At 55.0% G+C, this 21736-nt stretch overlaps 2 protein-coding genes and 1 long non-coding RNA gene across 12 annotated transcripts; 2 read left to right on the top strand and 1 right to left on the bottom strand.

Moving 5' to 3' along the window:
• Window positions 1–6185: 6185 nt before the first annotated feature.
• Window positions 6186–7677, top strand: LOC131400153 (heat shock transcription factor, X-linked member 3-like). Its single transcript, XM_058534874.1, has 2 exons — window positions 6186–6677; window positions 7087–7677. Exons 1-2 carry the CDS (start codon window positions 6186–6188, stop codon window positions 7675–7677), a joined length of 1083 nt encoding a protein of 360 aa, XP_058390857.1.
• Window positions 7678–8204: 527 nt separating this feature from the next.
• Window positions 8205–13987, bottom strand: LOC131400149 (protein EOLA1). 9 transcript variants are annotated; one of them, XR_009217345.1, is made up of 5 exons: window positions 13879–13987; window positions 12790–12842; window positions 11294–11410; window positions 10470–11042; window positions 10298–10337 (listed from the first exon to the last, which is right to left on the bottom strand). XR_009217345.1 is itself a non-coding variant. In XM_058534873.1 (4 exons), the coding sequence occupies exons 3-4, from the start codon at window positions 10305–10307 to the stop codon at window positions 8997–8999; spliced, it is 477 nt and encodes a 158-aa protein (XP_058390856.1). In that variant the 5' UTR covers window positions 10308–10337; window positions 12790–12842; window positions 13366–13747; the 3' UTR covers window positions 8205–8996. The 9 variants fall into 9 exon arrangements, 2 of the variants coding, with proteins under 2 accessions (XP_058390856.1, XP_058390855.1); XM_058534873.1 differs by lacking the exons at window positions 10470–11042; window positions 11294–11410; window positions 13879–13987 and adding exons at window positions 8205–9220; window positions 13366–13747 and having other exon boundaries at window positions 10055–10337; XR_009217342.1 differs by lacking the exon at window positions 13879–13987 and adding an exon at window positions 13366–13872 and having other exon boundaries at window positions 10470–11410.
• On the top strand, window positions 13799–17530 carry LOC131400152 (uncharacterized). Of its 2 annotated transcripts, XR_009217347.1 has the most exons (5): window positions 13799–13943; window positions 15561–15629; window positions 15741–16417; window positions 16947–17022; window positions 17433–17530. It is a non-coding gene; the product is annotated as an uncharacterized LOC131400152 (long non-coding RNA). The 2 variants fall into 2 exon arrangements; XR_009217346.1 differs by lacking the exon at window positions 17433–17530 and having other exon boundaries at window positions 13804–13943; window positions 16947–17168.
• Window positions 17531–21736: the final 4206 nt, after the last annotated feature.

Raw genomic sequence — 21736 nt, 5'->3', positions numbered from 1 at the left:
GAAAGACACGTCATGTTCGGGAAGTGGTCAGGATGAAATCCTGGTTTTCAACAATTTTCAAAATGGATTTACATAACTCTTTTCATCCTGATCGCTTCTGCAGTGAGGGGTGGAGAAGAGAGCAATGCCTTTCTGGGGACAGCTCCGTTAACACTCACACCGCCTGGTGCCTGCGCCAGGAGAGTGAGGGAAACAGTCAGGCAATCGGTCCTTGTTGCAAACTGCGACTAACCCGGCTAGTCAATGGCAGAGGAACGTCCCGAGAGGGGGTCTGAGTGGGATCTGTCTGAAGTGCGTGGAGGGCTCCCAGTACCTGCGATGGGCCCTCCCCCGATGTACAACTTTCACAGGAACGCCAAGTTAGGAGTGCAACCATCCGCCTCAGAAATGCAGTGCCCATGGGCAGCTCCATCTCACTTGGCCCCATCCCATATCAAGCCCTTCATCGCGGGCATCTGCAAAAGACCCAGATGGTGCAGGACAGCACCCAAGATGCTATGACAGATTCGGACCCCACAGAGGGGTGCCCCAAATCTGCAACAGTCCCAGAGTCCGAGACCTGTTCATTGAGCTTGGCCTGCTCTCCATTCAGCACAGCTAGCACTGAGGCTGAATCAGACCATCGTGGACAGTTTCAGGTTTTAGCTTAGAGTTAAAGCCAGTCCATTAGGATTTGTGAGTCTGGGGTCCACAGAAAGTCAGTGGCTTTTCTGCAGCAGCAGGAAAGCCGAGACGCTGCAAGGACAGACGGCAGCGGTCCAAGTCTGAGTGACAAGCAACGCTTTCCTAAGCCCTTTTTGCCTTGTCAGCCTTAGAGTCCCTCCCAATCCACCCCTGAAAAACATGCACCTCAGGTCGGATAATCATCGGCCTCTAGGGGTCAGACATGTGATTTCACAAGAGCTCATGAGCCAACTGTAGGGGGTTCGAGGGATTGGGGGCTGATCCAGGAAGAAGAGATGACCAGGGGAGGCAGCAACACACCACAAGCTTTACTGGGTGGTGTCTCAACAGGATTGCATTAGAGGGGACTCCCTCACAGCATGCAATCGTCCCGGGGTTTATGGGTCAGGAGGGCACTCTCAGAAGGGGAACACTATGGTCAAACTAATGTGTCCCCCCAAATGCATATGTTGAAACCCTAATCCCCAAAGACGAGTGCATTGCAAGGTGGGGCCTTTGGGAGTTGCTTAAGTCAGGAAGGTGGAGCCCCCATGGATGGGAATCACCTTCAAAAAGAGGCCCCAGAGAGATTCCCAGCCCCTTCCACTGTGTGAGGACACAGTGAGAAGGTGGCGGCTAGGAACCCGGAAGAGGTACCTCATCCCACCATGCTGGCGCCTTGGTCTTCCAGTCTCCAGAATGATTAGAAACAAATTTCTGTCGTCTATAAGCGACCCAGTCCGTGGTCTTTTGTTAGTTGGACTGTGGGAGGAAGGCAGGGGAGCTGCTGGGAGAGAGGCATCAGAGAGGGGGCCCATGTGTCTAAGGGATGTTGCTCAGCAGTTCGGGGCAGTGGCCTGGGGTCTTAGGGCCACAAGGCTCTATCTTATTTATTCTTAGCAGATGTGGCTTGAGGTTTGGTGGGGTACACGAAGCAGGCAGGTTCTAAAAGGCCTAAAATCTGCTAGTATGAGCACTGTGTGAAACAACTGGATATGTGAAAATTTGAGGTGGTTGCTGGCAGGTTTGTAAGCCAACAGGACTCAGACTACTGTGAAGAAATATACCACCTAGGGCTGGCCCCGTGGCTTGGCGGTTAAGTGCGCGCTCTCCACTGCTGGTGGCCCGGGTTTGGATCCCGGGCGCGTACAGACGCACTGCTTCTCCGGCCATGCTGAGGCCGCGTCCCACATACAGCAACTAGAAGGATGTGTAACTATGACGTACAACCATCTACTGGGGGGCTTTGGGGAAAAAAAGGAGGAGGATTAGGCAATGGATGTTAGCTCAGAGCCGGTCTTCCTCAGCAGAAAGAGGATTAGCACGGATGTTAGCTCAGGGCTGATCTTCCTCACTAAAAAAAAAAGAAAAAAAAAGGAAATATACCACCTAGGGGCCCATACACACAGGTCACCCCTCTTTGGCTCGTCAGTATAACACAACCTGAACGCTGCTTTTTAAATCTCTACAAGTCTATCTCCATCTGGAGACTGCCTCTCTTTCCCAAGTGGTCTTCCTTTTTCCAGGGTCTCCAATAGGCAAAAATCATCAGGAGGCTTGTTCTGTTTCCAATCCTCAAAGAGTTTACACCAGAGAGATTGATTGAGACTGACTTGAACGCCACAATTCCTACCGGGATAATGTCCCTAAAGGAGAATAAGGCTAGTGGAAATTCCTAGAATCCAGGCCTCCCTGTCTAAGGCAAGGGGAGGAAGCAGGCTGCTAACAAAGCTTGCACGTGGCTCCTTTACAAAGGCACATTTCACCCAATGGCCCCCGTGCCATTTTTAGCCTCTTAGGACATGTTTACCAGCATGCCCTTAGCCTTGGACAACTACAAAATGAGACATCACCAGACAAGAAAGACTCTCCTTTGCTGCTTACCCTGCAGTGTGCAGGTGGCTTCACGGCACACAGAAGGCCCCCGTCTGGGGGTGAGGCTGTGGGCCCCATCCTGGCTCTACTTCTTCCTCAGGGTGGAACCTGGGCCCGTGACTCCACCTGCTATGGCCCAGGCTTGGGTCTTTCCTGGAACCTGCCCAGGGACTGTGCTGAAGAGCAAATGGCACAGACCCTCAGAGCACTCCCACAGCCAGTGATGCAGGAGCCCTCCACATCTGCTCCTATGGTCGCTGTTACAAGGCAGAGCTGCTTTGAGGACACTAAACCCCACCCAGGTCCTGGTGACACAGAACTTCCTTCATTCCAACATGTATACTGGGGACTGGGTTCACATCATGGTCTCTGCCATCCTCAAGGTCCTCCTTCCTAGTCTGGAGGGAGAGACACACCCACACAACCTCACAGGGGGCAGGAGCAACCCAACTGGGACTGGACATGGGTGCTGGGCTGTGGGAGCCCCAGACAAGGAGCTGTGAGGGAGAACTGGGATGGGAGAAAGGACTTACTGAAGAGGTAGCCTTGGAGCGGGACCCCGACAGGATGAGTGGCCTCTGGACTGAGAAGGGCATTGCCATATGAGGGGGCAGCACAAGCACCATTCCTGAAGGAAGCTCCCAGCATGTCAGAGTTTAGCGCCAGGGGCCCAATGGGGCTGGAGCCCAGCAGATGGTGAGTGAAAGCAGCTGGAAGGCCTCTGGGCTGGCAGATGCCTGAGTGGGTAAGAGGAGCACAGTGGCTGGGGGGCTGGAAAGGGCAGGCTTCGGATGTCACGAGGGCCTGTGTCTGAGCCATGGCTGAGACAGACCCCTCAGGTGCAATGTAAACCAACTGCTGGGGCACAGCTGGTGCCCGAGGGGGAGGGAGACCAGTAAAGAGGCAGCTTCCACCGGGACCCAGGGCGCGAAGGGGGCCAGGAAGGAAGGGGAGGCACAAAAGGCCACCCAACCCGGCTTGCCCCTTGGCTGCCCCAGGCCTTGGGCCCCATAGCCCAGAACTATGCACTTTCTCCACGGCTGCAGGCTGTGCAGAAGCCGCAGCCAGTCCAGACTGAAATCACTTTCCCTCCGAGGTGGCTGTCCTCGGAGCCCAATCAACTGTGCTCTGCTCAAGTCACCTGACTCTGGGGATTTGGTCTATAAGGCTGCAACACTTACGAGTCATCTCTGGGGCCTCTGGAGCACTGAAGAGCCAATCAATCATTTCTCTCCAAGAGGCTTGAGCGTGGTAGCTACCTAATAAAGACTGTCGGACTGGTGGCCACAGGGCCCAGGGTTGAAATTCTGGGACTGAGAAGGCTTTGTCGAGGGAGGCCATCTCCATAGTGCCTTTCATCAACTAGACTGAAGTCAGCACTGTGAATGTTTCATTTTCAGAGGACAAGATGAGCCTCGTGTCCTAGATTCTTAACCCCAGCGGAAATTCGGTGACTCCTGAAACAAAGGAGACGAGCTAACGGTCCTACAGAAGACTCAGGAGGTAAGAGTGCCTAAAGCACATCAAGGAAACACCTGCTCTCTGCAGAATGCCAGGCTGTGGTTTCCCGCGTCATTTTCTCCTCTCCCTCCAGTGGCCCAATCCCTTTGTATAAGTCATCGGCAGAGTTCATGAGCTAGCACAGGCCACAAGGAAATTTCATTTTCAGTCTTTAAAGAGCTCACTGAAGCAAAAACACTTTGGTGTGCAACTGAACGAAGCTGGCTGTTCATCCAGAGACTCTAGGAGCCCTCTTCTGAGAAGGCACCAATGGCCTCCATTTGAAATTCTTAGACTCTGACGGGATGTCCCTACAGGATAAACTGACATCATGAATGAACACTTTGGAAACCTGTTTAGATGCACAAAGACCACAGACCAAGCCCAAATCTAGACCTAGGGGCTCCCTTAAGGGTTACAGTCCCTAGACTGAAAGGCATCTTGGGAGATTCTCTTTCAAACTCTCTTGGCACTCTCCTTTTAGAAACAAAGGATTGACCCTCAGAGAGGGCAAATGACCCTACTTAGTGGCAGAGCCGGGACAAGGACCTACGATCCTTGCAGGCAGGGCCTTCCCACAATACCAGTCTATCCCCCTATGTGGAGTGAATATTAAGAACAAAGTTGTCCAGAAAGGCTAGAGAACACGTATTCACCAAAATCACTGTCGTACCCTCTCATCTATGGTGAGGATGACTTTCATTTGGGTTTTGTCCCATTCTACACCCAGACTCTCATCTATTTTCAAATACACATTGAGAGGTATCTTCATGTTGATCTCTTTTACACACGTCTAGCTAAACGAGTAGGAACGTTCATTGGGAGTGAGTCTATGTAAAGTAGGCCCTTTGAAAAGCGTCTAAGCCAAGTGCAAACAAAATTATTCAATGGACCTACCATCCAGATAATGGCAGGGGAGGGACACACGGCTGGGGTGTGGGGGTGAGCTTGGGGCAAGGAGAGCAAGGCTGGCTCATGGGAGTGGGTCAGTGAAATGCTGTCTCAACAGAACAGAATAGATGCTGGGCCCCCCAAATCAAGTCATCAAAAGGGAAAGTACCAAAGGAGATCCAACTTGGAAGTGGGAAGCCAGAAATCTGGGAGAGAAGAACTCAAACCACTCTATTGAAGAAAGGAAATAGGGCTTTAGAGGCAGCCTCAAGGGAGGCTGAATCCGAGCATCTGGGGAAGGTGATTTGAAAAGGGCAAATACAGGTGTTCCCAAAGTGAGCTCATCCTGGGCAACGAGAAGAGTCTCTATGGGGAAGAAATGGAAACTGGAGACAATTCTGTTGTGATCTGGAGAAGGATGAGATTTGGGGACAAGCAGAGCTCAAGAGGAGACTCACTCCCACGCAGAGTGGAAGATGTGGCCACCCACTCACACGCTGGTGCTTTGGGTGACAGAGTTTCGGGAACCTAAGAAGCACTTCCACTGTGCTCCAGCACAGCCCTACTCTGGGGACTACTTGACCCCGGGGCAAGAAAACAGGACTCTTTGTTTGGGCCCACCTGAGCAGGACCAACCAACCAGCAGGAGTAGCTGGAAGAGACCAAAGCAGAAAGCGAGGGGGCGACCAACCTAGACTAGGCCAATCAGCCTGCTAGGGACCACCCTCTTCTGGGAGGCGCAGTCACCCAGGGGCCCTTCTGACCCACCTAGTCTTGGTGGGATCCAAGCTAGGACGAACCAGGGCCTGGTCCTTGAGCAAATCAGAGAGCTCAGCAACAGGCCCACCTCTCTGTCTTTACGGGTGGGAGCGGAGATAGGATCATGGTTTCTTAACCCATCCAAGGCCTGGCCCCATGAAATAACGTGCCTGGCAGCAGATGGGAGCCTTTTCTGGGAACTCGAACCATAAGTTTCTTTACTTTTAGAAAAGAGAGAAGCTGGGACCCCCACACCCCTCCCCTCCCCCACACTTGGCCAGGGCTCCCTCTCCGGACCAGCTGTGAGCCACCCTTGTGACATCACGTTACAACCGAAGAGAATGATGACTTAAGCAGCTGGTTGCCCAACTACCGAGACTCTAGAATTTTGTGGACAGTCTTTACTGGGCGTCCCCGCTCTGACTGAAGGCATTTCTGACTCGAGAGTTCAGTGATAAGGTCTTGGGTAGAACGTGCTCCTGACCTAGACTAGCTCCATGGCTAGTCAGAGTACTGACCAGATAGATCAAGTCGAGCTGGCCCCATCAGGTAATGGAGAGTCAGCAATAGGGGTCCCATCTAATTCATCCCTAGTTCCAAATTTGGATTCAAGGGAGGTTTTGGAGAACCACAGTGACCAAGCCATGAGCCAAGATCCAGGCCCCCAAGATGACCCACGACCACAGGATCCAAATCAAGGCACAGCCCACGTGGAAGAAAACGATCTTCTCGGGCTCTCCTTCCCCAGAAAGCTTTGGATGTTAGCAGAGGACAGCGCCTTCACGTCTGTGCGCTGGAATGACGATGGAGACACCGTGATCATTGAAGAAGATCTTTTCCAGAGGGAGATTCTTAACCGGAGAGGTGCAGCGAGAATTTTTGAAACAGACAGCTTGAAGACTTTTATCCGCCAACTGAATCTCCACGGATTCAGCAAAATACGTTCAGACAACTCTTCGGCTCACTCTCCAGGGAACAAGAGAATCATGGTAAAGTAGAAAGTCCTTCCCTTTCCTATATTCTCTGTCACTCGAATATCTTCCTAGTAGACCAAGATGAATGATACACTGAAAGGGTTTAATTTCTGAGGATAACTTTTTTCACGTGAGACATTATCGAAAGATGAGAAAGTACAGATGTTCCTATGAAACTACAACCTCCTTAGAGATAATCTCTAGGTATGACTAAAGACTCTGAGAGGTCAGTTAATGTCAAGGAGAGAGATTAACACCTTAACCTATGCATTACGTATGCCTAGTGAGCTTAGGCTCTAGGGCATAATGAAACTTGACAGCAATTTAAAAATATCTTTTCTCCATAGGAAAACAAGACCATTATGATTGGGGGGGCGGTGAATATTTGCTCCCAGAATGACTAACAGGATTGATTTTGTTTCAGATCTACCGAAACCCCAACTTTCAGAGACACAAGCCTCTCCTCATTGAGAACATTCGGAGAAGAGGAGACCTGAGAATTATCGCCTGCCCAGGGACCAGTGCAACAACTCCCAAGAGAAAGAAGCAGGTAGCAGCTACGAGGCACTCCCCAAGAATCCATCGCAATGAACCCACCAAAGAAACCAACAAAAAGGCGCAGAAGGAAGCCCCCAATGCTCAGGGACCCAGTGGCAGCTGGTGGTTCACGTGTTCTGGTATCTGTTCTGTGACCTGTGTAGCCAGACGTGCCATGGGAAACCATCACCCAAGTGAGCCAGGCAGCCCAAGTGGGGAGGGCCCGTCCAGGAATGATATGTTTGTGCCCCTGGCTACTGCCAGAAGGGACGGCATAGGGGAACCACCCGCCAGCCCCCCAGATTACTCAGATTACGATTTTGTGATGTCCTTGTACAACACCTGTTATTTCATCCTGCTGGCTGCCCTTTCAGTCATGTCCGCATACGAGGCCCCTGACGAGGACGAGGAGCAGGAAGGCTCCTCAGATCACAAATGTGTACTCTGTGAGCAGTGCAAGGACAATCCGGGTCCCTAAGCTCACAGGTCAGTGGTGACAGATAAACATCACCGTTTTATAACCAAGATGCAAAACTCCATGGGAGTAAATAAACAATCTAATGAGAATTGTGAGTCGGTGTTCTTCCTAACTTTCGATACTACACACACCTCATCAGATAAGCCTGAGGAGGCGGGAAATCCCGGCCCCAAACAGGTTTTGGTCCCTGTTGTCCTCCTTCACTTGAAGCAGCAGCATTTTCACACACTCAGCCGAGGATCTGGCTAGGGAGTCTTGAGGCAAGCCCAGGAAGACCTGGTTCCCTGAGCCTTGCCTGGTGGTCAGGAGACAGAACAGCCGGGCTCTTGACCTTGGGGGTATCGCCTTACACTATGCATGTATCTTGAAACAGGAGGGTCTTTCCTCACGGGTTCCCCTATGATACTAGGAAGTTTCTGATCAGGAGCTGGACGTCTCTGGCCCAAGAGCCAGGGGCCTTCCAAAGAGGTCCACCTAATAGCAGGGCCACCCCACTTGCCCGGGGATGTCCAACCATTGCAGTCTGACTCAGAAGAGGCAGGTCATTCCAGTCAATGCCTGGGGGAAAGCCCGTCATCCTCACAGGTAACAACCACTAGAAACCTTGCTAAGAAACGGCCAAAAGAAAGAAAGAAAAAAAGATTTCCCACAAAATAAACAACACTACCTATCACTCATCCAAGAGAGCTGTATTTAGACAGGAAGGACATGAAGTAGCTGTGCGACATGTCAAACACGCATGCTCCGTGAGCCACGGGACACTTGACAACAGAGCAACAGTCATTTGCAAGGACACACAGCTGCTCTGGGTCCAAGTCTGATGTCCCCTTCACCAGGAATGAGGCCATCCAGGGCTGGTCACTCTCGAGCGATCTTTCAGCACCCACTCCCAGCCTTCACACAACGTCCCCTGGATGTTTTTCAAACATTCTGAGTTCGACCAGAACAAAGAGAGGGGAGAACACTAACGACTTCTCTTAAAAGATATTTCTTCGTAGAATCCAGAAATCAGCTGGACCAAAATTAGTGGCAAGGCCAAGACATTTACTGGCAGCTTTCCCTTCCCTTTTTCCTGAAGGTCAAAGTCCTTGAGACTGTTCCTGAGCCTAGAGAGGCATCTTGCAAGCAAAGTCCCGCTTCCTCGTCCCTGCATCCCAGTGGAGAAATCTGTTTACACGCACAGCACATGGTGGGTAGCGCCCTCCACTGCGGTGCCAATCGACATCGAACCTGATTTCCACGTCCGCAGTATGATGGCAAGTTGATGGGTTACGACTTAGCTGGTTTCTCAGTACCTTCCTCTGAGGAGCCCACGTTCATCAGGCCTCCTGCCCCAAGGGGATCAGGTGCTCTGGGATGTCTACCTGGAAGATATCCCTTCCGCCTTTCCTGGGTATGGGCTCCAGTAACCACCTGGGGTTTGAAAGCACAGTCAGGAACTTCTGCTTCAGGTTGGTCAGTACAGCTTGACTTTCCAGTTCCACAACCTCATCAGGAGCTAAGTCCTCTGGGCACTGCAAAGTTTCCCCAACGTCAACGAGCCCTGTGCACAAAGAGAGAAGCACAGAGTTATCTTCTCTTGCATAAACCAAGGCCTGCCTGTGAGAGAACATGGTTTCAAAGTTACAACCACTAGAGACTAAGATGATGTCACCCAATGGACACGGAGTGAGCTGGGTCTCTCGGAGTGAGCCTTTCTGACATGCCAAACTCTGTCCACGGCATTCCGGGCGAGGCCAAGGGAGGGACAATGAGGAGGAGAGGGCCTTGTCCTCAATAACCCCACCAAAATAACGGGCAGGTCGCAGTCAGACTGCTGAGGGCAGCAGGTACAGATCACAAGGGCCCCGGACGCTGCAGGGAACCTACAGGCCATTGGGTCCCCAAGCACTTCACCAGGCGACAGGAGCTGATGTGAGACCTCAACCATTGAGGGGTTAGGGGACTTGTGCAGTATGCGGCAGGCACTGGGGGTGGGACACACACGTGATGCGAGGCAGGCAGCCTGAGTCTAGAGGCCACCCCGACCCCCTCTGCGTGCTCTGCTGCCTCTCATGGTCTCTGCAACACGCATGCACACGCAAGCACACACACGGGCAAACACCACACGCAGATTCGGACCCGTCCCTGCCTCTCAGATCACACACGGGAACTGAGTCCCAAACGGAGAAGCACTTCACCCCAGGTCGTGGAACCTCAGCCCACCGACCCCCAGGCCAGGGCCCCTTGCAGCCCCTCTGAACGTGTGTTGTTTAAAGAAACCACACAGCCCACACACCCAGCAGTTCAAAAGAAAACAAGCCACAAAACTCCTGAGCAAGATCCTGGGGGCAGCCCTGGGAGGTGTCTGAGCAGTGCTCGGCACCGCGTCACTTGCCAGCAATTACTCCACGGCCATACTTTTCCCCTTCCCAGAGCAAGGCCTGAATCTGAGCGGGGGTCCGCCCCAGCCTCTCCACCAGCAGCTCCCTCCAGGCGGCATCTTCCCAGTCCCTGTGAGCAATGTGGATGGCGATGGTACAGTTGCGGTGGCTGCTCAGCAGGGGACGCCAACGCGTCTCCAGGGTCTTGACCCCATTTAAGACAAAACCTGCATAGGGCTGCCGGAAGGAGAGGCAGCTGAACTTCATCTCCCCAGGGCTTCTCTTGCCTCCGGTGGCCTGTGGAAACAAAGAACAATGAATGTCAATAAACATCACGCACCAGCACTCCAAGCTCATGGCCCGTGGGCCTGACCTCTCCCCAACGTCCCACCCGTCCCCCCTGCCCGGGTGCCCTGAACCCCCAGTGACCTGGACGGTGGGGGAGTAGAGAGTGTTGGCTCCTTCTTCCAATCACCAGGCAGTCTGCGGATAGGGCCGACAGAAGGGGTTGCTGACTCGGATGACCCGCCCATCAGATGGAGTCTTTGGGGAGCTCACGGAGGAGGGTGGGGACCCCCAGAGAAGGTCACAGCCAGGACAGCACGTGATCAGTTCTACAACAGATCACTGAACCCCAGAGCAGCACAGAGGAGGGAGGGAGGGCCCCTTGGCTTCACAGTGCAGTGGGCTGGCTCTAGCCCTCTCCCACCACAGCCAGAGTCAGTCCTGGGCTTTGCTTCTTCTCCTGCCACCCTCACCCACCCCAGCACTCTCAGCTTCGTGGCACTGCCACCACCAAGGCACTGTGGGTTCCAGACCTCACCAGCCCCTAGCGCAGGGCTGCTAAGCAGAAATCCTCAGTATCCAACCTCAGCTGGGCCCTGGGGATGCCCTTGATCTCAGATGGCCCCGTCGGGTGTCTCCTCCTGACCCCTTTGGGTGCTATCCTCCTTCAACCCCTTCCTGCACCACTAGTCTCTACTGTCAGCAGACGCCAAGAGCCTAGAGAAACGAATAACGAGAGTAGGAACAATTGGTAGCGATGTGCACACACCGCCTCCATGCCAGACCCTGGGACGGGCACGATCCATGACGGATCATAGAATTCAATCCTCAGGTAACCAGGTATGGGGCAGTGCTACTGTCACCCCACTCTACAGCTGAGAAGAGGGCATTGAGAAATGAAAAGACGGCACACAATAACAGCGGACCTGACTGCATGCAACCCCTGTCCTTGCCTCCTTTCCTTGTACCTTGAAGGGGTCCCTCCTTCTCGCTGGAGGACAGAGCTGTGCACTGGGAGGAGTAGGGTCCCGGGCCCGAATCTCAGCTGGGTCATGGCACCACAGGGAGCCTCAGTCTCCACGTGGCTGTGAGGACAGGGGACAAGGCACCTAGCCCAGTACCTTTCAGGGGCTTCCTTCCCCAACCAGAACAGATTCACACTTCTCACCAGGGCCTTCCAGGCCCCACGTGATCTGCCACCCCACGCCCAGCTGTCTGCTCTCCTCTCCCCTTTACTCACCACCCTGCAGCCACGAAGGCTGTCCTTCCATCCCTGAAAAATTCCAAGTTCCTTCCTACCGCAGGGCCTCTGTAGGTTGCTATCGGTTGCATTGTGTCCCCCCCGATTTCATGTGTTGAAGTCTCAGTCCCCGTACCTCAGAATGTGACCTTATTTGGAGAAAAGGTCTTCACAGAGGTAATCAAATTAAAATGAGCTCATTAGAGTGGACCCTCATCCAATATGACTGGTGTTCTTACAAAAAGGGGAAATTTAAAGAGACATGCACGCAGAAGAACACCATGTGAAGCTGAAGGCAGAAGGAGGGATGCCAAAGATTGCCAGCAAACCACCAGAAGTCAGGGACAAGGACAGCCCACATTCTCTCTTACACTCCTCAGAAGAGCCAGACTCGGCCGACACCTTGATTTTGGACTTCTGGCCTTCAGAACTGTCAGATGATAAATTTCTGTTGTTTAAGCCACCCGGTCTGTGATACTTTGATGCGACCACCCTGGCAAACTAATACAGAGGTGTACGCTCTTTCCTGGACATCTCCACAGGGTGGAGAAAGATTTCTCCATTAACGGCAGATCAGCCACATCCTTTCAATGTCTGCACATCTTCATCTATCCTATTTGTCACTGCCTGTATGGGATCCCATTGTTGGCTGCCCTGCAATTTACTGACTCTTCTCCTACTGATGGCGAGTCACAGACCGCTTTGCACTTTCTGCCACTGTAAAGGACATTACCACAAACAGTTGCTGACTGAAGACATATTTAGGAGGAGGCCTGGGTCACGCAGCACACACATCGGAGATGCTGATACGCACCAGCAAGACGCCTTCCACGGAGGCTCACCTGGGCACGCTCCACCAACCGCAGGCAAAGGTGCCATTTCCTCACACACTTGTCAGCACTGACCACCACCTTTCTGCTTAAGCTTTGCGAACCTGATGGGTGACAAAGGGTCACCCTATTCATTGGGATTGAATTATTTACGAGGGAAGCTGGCTGTCCCCCTGTGGCCTGGCCATTTCTATTTCTTCTCCTGGGGTCGATGACTGGACTGCAGGTTTGCCTAGTTTCTGCCACTTGGTGTCTTGGCCCTTTTCTCAGCAGCACGACAAAATCACAACAAGGAGACCTGAACTGCGCGGGTGGAATCCCTAGAGAGAACTGAGGTAACTGTAAAAACACGAAGGGGGCTGAGTGCCCTCCTGCCTCATGAGGCAGAGAGTACCTGCTTGGTGGCCTGAGGAGGAAAGGCTGTTCCTCTTGTCTCAGCTTCTTCACCTGCACAAGGACAAGAAGGATAATGAGACAAGGTCATCAGGTAGGAGACAGCAACGTAGGCTAACATGGCAGAACGGTCTTCTACTCAGCAGGGACTGGAGGCCAGCGGGACCGAGGAGGGTCCAACAGGAGGGAAACAGCTCACTCTTGGTTTGGTTCTGCTCACCACGGCAGTGGGTCTCTCCTCCCCTGGCTGGGTCCAGGACCACATAATGCCCCAGCGGCAGCACAGAAAACCGCTTCATGGGAGTGGGACATGTTCTGACAGCCCAGCAGACCCCGTGGCCTGGGTGAGGTCACAGCCGAAGGGCCAAGCGGGAGGGCAGGCATGAGGGCGGACCTAGCGGTGCAGGGGGACCAGCAGACTCGCGTTTCTAGCGCAGATGCACATCACCGGTCCACACGCAGGTAGAGGATGGTGGGTGTGGGAAGGTGGCAGGAGGAAGGGACAGGGAAGTGCGGCCTCGGGTGCCCTGCGCATGCTCCCAGCCCCACGGCCCAGGAAACCCCAGCCCAGTGGTACCGTCCCGCGGAGGGCTGAGTCCTGGATCCTTTCGGGCGGTGCGGGTCTCGCGGCTCCCGGCCCCACCGGCCAAGCGAGTCTCGGGCGCGCTGGGCCGACCCGGCTGAGGCCACCGGGCAAGACAATCCTCCGCCTCCCCGTGGCCTGCCAAGGCAGCCAGCGGTGGGACGACCGCCTCCCACGCCCAGGCGAGGAGACGACGTGCGCCGCGGTCAGAGGACAGAGCGCCCGGCCCGCGTGGTGGCTGCGCCGCTGCCGCTGCCACCGGTGCCGCCCGGGAACTGGAGACCCAGGGCCGCTGACAGGTGACAGGCGCCGCCGCTCTTCTACCGCGCCGCCCTGGCTCAGACGCTGACGCCCCTTTTTTGAGGCGTACACTGGCTCGCAACATATATGTACGCACGCAGCACGCAGCACGCAGCACGCAGCCAGCTCGTGACGGAGACACGCAATGACGTAGACACGCACAAACGCACGCAGGCCCTGGCCAGTAGGAGACGTTGATGGACTCACCGGGCCCTGAGCCCCGAGGGACGACCGGGCCAAGTCCGGAGCTAGAGACCAGCTGCCCGGAGCAGGTCCGGATGGGGGAAAAGGAACTGGACGGAGAGGGAGGGGCGGGGCACGTCGAGCTTGGGGGCGGGTCTGGGGGCGGGGCTGGGTGGCGCTGAGGGAGCAGTATGGGGGCCAGACCCGTGGGAAAGAGCTGAGGGAGGAGGAGCTATGGGAAGTGAAGGCGGAGCTGGGCGAGGAGCTGTGAGAAAGAGCTGGCGGAGGAGCTGGGCGAAAGGTGAGTGAGGAGGAGCTGGGGAAGACCTGTGGGACAGAGCTGGGAGAAAGAGCTGCGGGGGAGGAGCTGGGGGAACGCTGGCGAGGAGGAGGCCGAGGTGTGAGAAAGGGCGGGGGCGGGGGCGGGGCAGGGAGGAGCTGGGCGGGGCTGGCAGGGATGGAGCTTTGGGCCGTGGGCGCCGCGTGGTGGGTGGGCTAGGCTGGCTCGGTGGCGGAGGCCAGGCAGTGCCCTTTTGACTCCTGTGACTTTGGCGCCCGGTGCGCGCTGCACCCGTAGGCAGGAGTCCAAGGTCGACCTAAGCTGACCCTCTGAATGGACCCCGGGAGACGCGGAGGCGAGGAGAGGGCGGGGCCTCTAGGCTGAGTCTTGGGGCCAGAGTGTTAGGGTCTCCTTCCTCCAAGCCACCCTGGGAGTGCCAGTGGGGTCCTGAGGGGCGGACTTGGTATGGCCTTTGCAGGTGAGAAGGAACATCCCCCCTCTTTCCTGCTGCTCCTCAGACCTGACGTGTCCCCCACAAAGCCTGCTTCCCTGTCAGAGCTGTCTTCTATCTTGGACCACTCGGTTAGGGGCTCAGGGGTCTCAGTGGAGGCCTCTGTGCTCCTCGAGATCCCTGCGCCCTCACTCGCCTTTGACTTGAGGACCAAGTCCTGGGGCCTTGCATCCCAAACGCCTGATCAGAATAAATGCTCCTCTTCCTGACCCCACTGCTACTTCCTGAGTTCCGGCCTCATAGTCTGGGGCCCCTGCTAGTCCCTGAGCCTCCCCACCGGCCTGGACGCCTGCTGTCTTTCCTCTTCCAGTGGGTACTCCACAGGCCACCAGTCCCGTTTCTGAAGGGCACATCTGCCCTCATCAACCCCCTCCCGAGGACCCTGCCCAGCCCTCTCTTGTTTAAGCCCAAACCCCTCAGGGTCCTGGGAGGGCCTTCTGCTGGCCTCAGCTCTCTCCCCACTTGTCGCCCAACACATTGGGTCACTGTGCTGGGGAGCCCCTGCACCCTGAGTGCACGCGCTCTGCCAGGACTCCCAGCCTTGGCACCTGCGGTTCCCGCGGGCTGGAATGCCCGCCTCCTTTTGTCCTGGCAGACTCCTGTCCTCCTTCCAGGCACAACTTGAACATCCCCTTCTCCGCCCCACCCCTGGTGGCAGGCACTCTGGTCCCTGAGTTCTGGTAGCACTCTGGACCTCCCTCCCTCCCTTCCTCCCTTCCTTCCTCCCTCCCTTCCTTCCCTGGGATCCTGTCTCCCATGGTTGTAACTGCTCTCCAAGAGTCTCTGGCCCCCGCAGGAACGCTGAGTTCCTTGAAGGCAAGGACTGGGTCTTACTGATTTGTGTACGCCGGGTGCCCAGGACACAGTAGTCACTTAGTAAACGTGGAATCAACAGAGGACTGCTTTCTCTTTCAGTGAGCTGCACCTCCGCTCTCCTTGTGGAAGCTCCAGGAAACGGGAATGCTGGCCGTGAGGTGAGGTGAGGTGAGGAGCAGAGGGTCCCTTCCTGGGATTTAGGCCTCAGGGCTGCAGGGGGTCTGCTTTCCTCCCTAGACCATGATTCCGTCCACATAATGCACCCTGTCTTCCTTTCAGGAAGTCCTTGCCATGTCTACCACTGCTCTTTGCGGTGACCGTACCCCCAGGACGTCGCCTCCTCTTCGGAGCCCACAGGACCTGCTCAGAGTCGGCCTCCCTTTCTCGTCCGCCCTGGGCAGCACCCTTCAGAACCCCCTGCCCCCGATGGCCTTTCTGAGCAGTTGCCTTGGCAGTTTCTTATCCTTCACCCCTCCAATGACCTCTGTCCATCCAGCCCTCCCGGCTCCAGCTGTGCCCTGGGCATTTGCCGCCACCGGGCCTCTCAGCGCTCACCACCCTGGTGCTGCAGACCCTCTCTGTGGCCCAGATGTTCTCCTGCCTAGCCCATCCTTTCTGCTCAGTGTGATTTCTCTACACCTCTCCCCTCTGAGCCTGTCACCTGTTCTGTTCTCCTCACTTGTCAAGAGGTGCAAACTGCACCACGGAGAATGCTGCCTCCCGCACCCCATGTGCTTCTCTGACTTTGAGGCCCAGAGAAGGTTCCAGTTTGCCCCTGCTGCATGTTTTGTGGCACCACCGGTCTGGGACCGGCTTGACCCAAACTCCCAGTTTCCCTCATACGCTTCTCAGCAGGTCCGGTTTCCTCCTCTCTGAAATGCCTTCTGCCCGTCTTGCTGTTGATCTGCTGGTCTTTTTGGTTCAGAGTTGTGGGAGCTGATTTTGAAGACTGGATGGTAATCCCCCCTTGGTTGTTTGCGTTTCAGACTCCTCCTCTCTTTGCAGGCCTGCTTTGGACTCAGTATTCACCTAGGCTCTCTAATTGTAAGTGAACCCAGAGGTCAGGGAGTGTCCCACCGCCCCTCCCGCTGGAGGCTGCCATCCACCCCCAGGCCGCCACCTGGGATGAGCGGTCGCCGAGTAGGAGGTGCCCTTGCGTCCAGCACTCTGCCCCTGAGAAAGGGTTCCTTCTCATCTCTGTAATTCCATCTGTCACTGCTTGGCTTTAGTTCCGCGCCCTGGAGTTACTGAAGAGAAGCCCTGGGGCAGCCATGCAGCTACAGGAAGACAGCGAGCCTTGTTTCTTCTGCCCCAGTCTCCCATTTTACCTCCCGACCCTCACGTGGCCTGTTTCCAACAGGCACACTCCCCTGACCCCCTTCCTTGCTGTCCACCGGGCAGCTCTAGCTGTCCATGTCTCTCTCAACACGGCCCGGATCGAGTGGTTCAACCTGTGAACTGTAGTTATTTCTGCTTTTGTCTTAGTGACACTCCAAGTCCACAGGAAGAAGCTGCACCACAAGGAACCTGCAGACGTGGGCGGGCTACTTTGACGCCACTGGTTAGGTGTGGTGCCTGCACACAGAACGTGGCCCAGCAGAGTTGGAACCTTGGGAGTTTCCGTGGACTTCCGGAAACCCTCCTCACTTGCATTCATATCACAAGCCAATAAAGCACCTTTAACTGGGGGGCGGGGAGACGCTCATTTCCATGTTTCCATCACTCCTGAGCTCTTCAGTCTACGTCTTCTTAACTGTCCTCAGTCTCTGAGTAAATAAGCAATGACCCACGCACCAGGCCCTCCACAGCTTGAGGGAGGGCGTCCAAACGTCATGCTGTGGCCGAGCGAGCGTGCGCGGTCCAGCTTATTTGTTTATGAGAGTCAGGTGTGGGGGATCTGGAGCACGTGTTGTGATCCCATGGCCATGGTGATGGGAGCTTGAATGGGCGGACTAATGTGCTGTGTTGCAGAGACCCACTCAGCCGACTCGTGAGTATCTGCATGCTCAGTGGCGACTTTGGCAAGTACAGAAAGTATATGAAGAATCAGGACAAAGGGCACTCATGAGGCGCTACCCAGAGGCATGAACGCTCACAATTTGGGCCTATTCCGCTGGTTCTTTTCCTGTGTTTTCTCTTTACTCAGTTCATGCTGTATGAGCATTCTGTCTTATGTTTTTTCATTTAACGTTAAGTATTATCCCATGTTCTGAGAGGTTCCTCAGAAGACATCTCACTAAGCTCTGTACCTTGTTCTGGAGTGTATTGGGTTCCAGGCTCTCCCCACTCAAGACCAACTGACAAGTCCTCGGGAATGGCCCAGCATAACGTGGACCCAATGACATCTCTGGTCAGAAACTCCAGCGCAGGGGTTCCCCCTGAAGCGGACGCAGAGACCGCGTTTATGGAGTCTCCAATGTCAATGTCAAGTTGGACACTGTGTCCAACAGCTTTCAACTGTCTGGTAATCCCGTTTCCCAGCGTTCAGTCACCCAGTGCATAGCCAGAGGTCCCTTTGGGAAGGGCTGGGGGGGTCATTCCAGTGTCTACTTGCCATGGCGCTGCAGCGTCCTTCCCCTTGCTGTCCTGGCCACCTCCCTAATCCACAGTTCCAGGTCCAAAACCTGGCTCAGGGGCAGAACCTGGGCAAGGGATCATGACTTGTCTGTTGGGTGGCTGCCCTCAGCTGCCTGCCATCCGTTCTTGCTCTTTCGAGTGTCCATTTTAGGTTGTATCTTGGTCGGTTGCGCATCCGTTGTGCCCCCAGGGAGGCAGTGTTCTGTTGACCACCTCCACCACTCGATGGGTCAGGCCTTCTTGTCAGTGGTGTCCATCATCCTAAGCCCCTGGATTCTGGCCGTTCAGTGCCACTCCAGGACCTCTACTGTGGTTCCTTGGCCAGGGGATGGTGTTCATTTCCTTCCGTTACGAGGCCTGGCACATTCTGCCTGTGTTGTGTGGTGACCTCACTCTGGGTGGGGGCCTGGCAGGAAGCCGACCACATCTTCCTGGTTTTCGTGGGACTCTCCTGGTTTTAGCACTGCAACCCACAGCAAACCGGGACAGTTGGTCCCCCTACCTCCTGAGACGGAGGGCACCCGTGGGGAAAGGCATGCAATTTTGTGCTCCCTCGGGGATGGGGTGGATACACTAGCTCTTTATGGGAAGGGGTGGGCTGCTGCCGCATGCTTGGAAGTTTCAGAGACGTCTGGGGAGTCTATATCTTCCAGGGCCCCCTCTCAGATGTCCCTGTCCCCTATGTCAGGGATGCATGTTTTCCCGAGGGGCTTCTGACGTTGGCCTGACATGGCTGCCTTGGTTGAAGGTTCAACCCTTGTCGAAGTTCAACCACGTCTACCAAATCCTGGGTTTGACCTTTGTCCACTGCCTGCAAGGGGGCCACTTTGTAAGATACTGAGGAGACCCTGGGGCTCCCCGTTAGTTTTCACTCTGTTAATCACCCCGGGCTTCTCATCCCCTTTCAGGTCATCAAAGCAAAAAGGTCACCCCCATCCATTCCCATTGTCCTTAGAGTTGTCCTTCCCATATGTGCCACACGCCTGGATCTTCTCACCTGCCAGGAAGTTCCTCTCCATCTGCTGGCCCAAGGAAGAGTTCTAACAGGAGCGTTCTAGCAGCTGGGCTGTCTGCACACCACCTACGCCTGACGGGGCCCTCATTACCAGTGGGGCGGGTGATGAACAGTCCCGCACCAAGACCCCATCTTACTGCCTGCTTTTTGGACCACGCCAGAACCAACCGTCTCAGGTTGAATCCTTCAGGAAGCTGATCCTGAGAGGGAGTGAGGAGTGCCAAACGCTGCGTGGAGACTGACACACACGAAAGGAGCAGGGCAAAGCAGGGTTGGGCAGGGTGTCCCTTCAGCCTGTGATGCCGAGCTGACAGTCCTTCCCAGCCCATCAGGGAGCTGCAGAGCAGGGATCGGCATTAGAGGACCCGCAGTCGGCGGGGTGGTCAGGACCTCACTGTGCCCGAGGCCTTGCAATCCATGTTGAAAGAACAGGTGAATCAACACCCAGAATTGGTGCCCCAGGGATGGTGTGTGCTGACTAGCACACATAGGGTGCCAGCTGCCTTTGCACGGGCACAAATGCGCTCCACCCTGGCGGGCCTGGTGGGAGGTGCTTTGGTCTCTTGTGCATCAGATGACTGCTGGGTTAGGAAGGGGACGTGCTTCCGGGGCATTTGATAACTGGGCGTCTGTTAGCATCACTGCAAGTGCAGCCTGATGGGAGAGGGCAGATCTGGGTACAAAACAGCATAAGGCAAAGCAGATTTGTCAGCAGCCACCCGTCCTGTAAGAGGTCCCTTGACGGTGCAGGTATGCAGGTACACACCTCTGCATCACTCAGGGCTGGTAGGGGCGTCTTCCAGGCAGACCTGCAAACCATGCAGTCTGCATCGAGGCCGAATGGGCTTAGGAAAACGTGAAGAGGAAGGAACCGCTGACTCGGGGCAAGGTGCTGCATAAGGCTTCAGAGACAAGGGCCCTTTGAGCAGGGTCTTGAGGGTAAAAAGGGTCTCCTTAGGTGGGAAATGGGGGAAGGGTCCCCTGAAAGGGCCAGATACGTTCAGGCAACTGGGAGAAAGTTCGTGGCAGGAGCAGACATGTTGTGGAGCACCCCCAAGCTGGCACCATCAGGCTCCTATCCTCCACAGGGGCAGTGAGGCAGAAAGCACAAGCTTTGTTCTGTGGTTGCAAACTTGAGATTGATCCCTGGTGCCACCACTGCTGCGGGTGTGAGTCAGATCACTTTACCTCCCTGAGCCTTGGTTTCCCCATCTGAAAGATGGGCATGATGTAAAAATCTCCCCCTGAGGAGTAATAATATTTTTCAGTCTAGCTCATGGAGGTAAGGATGACATGAGATGATTCATGTGAGAGCGATCCGTAAACCATAAAGCACTCTATTGCTAGTAGTGGCCGAAGAGGCATCTCTGTTTCCCCGAGAAGGCTTTGGTAGGTAGGAAAGAGTGTACGGGTGCTGGCCTGTGCCTTGAAGGCTGCAGAAGGGAGATGTGCAGACAGTGAAAAGCCTCCAGCTTGGAAAGGAAGAGGAAGAGCAGTGACACCATTGGCCCCCAGTCCCAAAGGTCCTAGAGGATGTGGCTGGTTGGGGATTCAGGTGCCATGCTTGGATTTTGACCAAAGATGTACAGATGGCCCCGGGGGGCCAATGGGGAGGCAATGTGAACCCACTCAAACTGACAGGGTTTGAGGATTGGGAGCTTTCTCAGCTACCCCAGAAATCCATAAAGCTGGGTGCCTCTTCCCTGATCTGTGTGGGAGTCCATGTCAGCCTGCTGCCTCCAGGAATACGGGTCCATGATCTGCTATCCACAGTTCCGTCACCCACAGAGTTCTGGCAACCAAAGATGTTTTCATAAGCTTGACCTAAAGTCTTTTGGTGGGAAAACCAAAAATGGATGGCCAGAAGCTCTTGGTAGAATGCTGAGTTGTCCTCATCCCACTTGGCGTTCATAGTCATGTTTCACTGCAGATGTGCCAGTGCCTTCACTAGACCCTGCAGGGGTGTTACTGATGTGTTGTCTGTGCCCTCTGTCGCCTTTCTGAATTCTGAAACTCACCTGGCCCCAGGGCTTCTGGATGAGACATTGTGCACGTGTGATAGCAAGACTAGTAAGAGCCAGCATTCATTGAGGACTAACAGAGGGCCAGAGTTGCTGGAGGTGTGTCCTCCAGCCTGCAGCCAGCAGGGATGCCCTTCCTGGGACAGGCAGGACTGAGGCCCTGCCCCAGGTCAACCTGGATGGCTGGATACCCCACCTCCTGCCCAACCAACTGCACCAGGTTGTGAAATCTCACTTGGTAGCAACCAGAGTCTTCCATGGTGGAAATGGGATGAACGTAGAGCTAAAAATAGGAAGGGCCCTTAGCAAGCGTGTGTGTACGCTAGTCATTTGTACCACCGCAGATCTGCCCACAGTCTTGTTTCAGGAAATCCCGAGCAGTGCCGTTTCCCAGGGCCGTCACACAAAGCCTGGGCCCTCTCACACAATGCTGGGGTGTTGTGTGATTTAGGAGTGTCTGATTTTGAGATGTAGGCCATGACACAGGAAGCTTGGCAGCGTCAGGCTTGCCCACTTGCTGCTTTCCCAGCAGGCTCTTCACAAGCCCCGGGTGGGAAACGTAGCTGGAGGAGATGAGCTGAAGGGGCGCTGCGCCACAGCCTGCACCAGGAACTCTGCTCTGCGGCCCCCTCTGTCCCGGAGAAGCCTGTGGATTAACTTTG

This window comes from Diceros bicornis, chromosome X (assembly GCF_020826845.1).
Source record: "Diceros bicornis minor isolate mBicDic1 chromosome X, mDicBic1.mat.cur, whole genome shotgun sequence".
Taxonomy (NCBI): Eukaryota; Metazoa; Chordata; class Mammalia; order Perissodactyla; family Rhinocerotidae; genus Diceros; species Diceros bicornis.
This window is presented reverse-complemented; position numbering and strand designations above follow the sequence as displayed.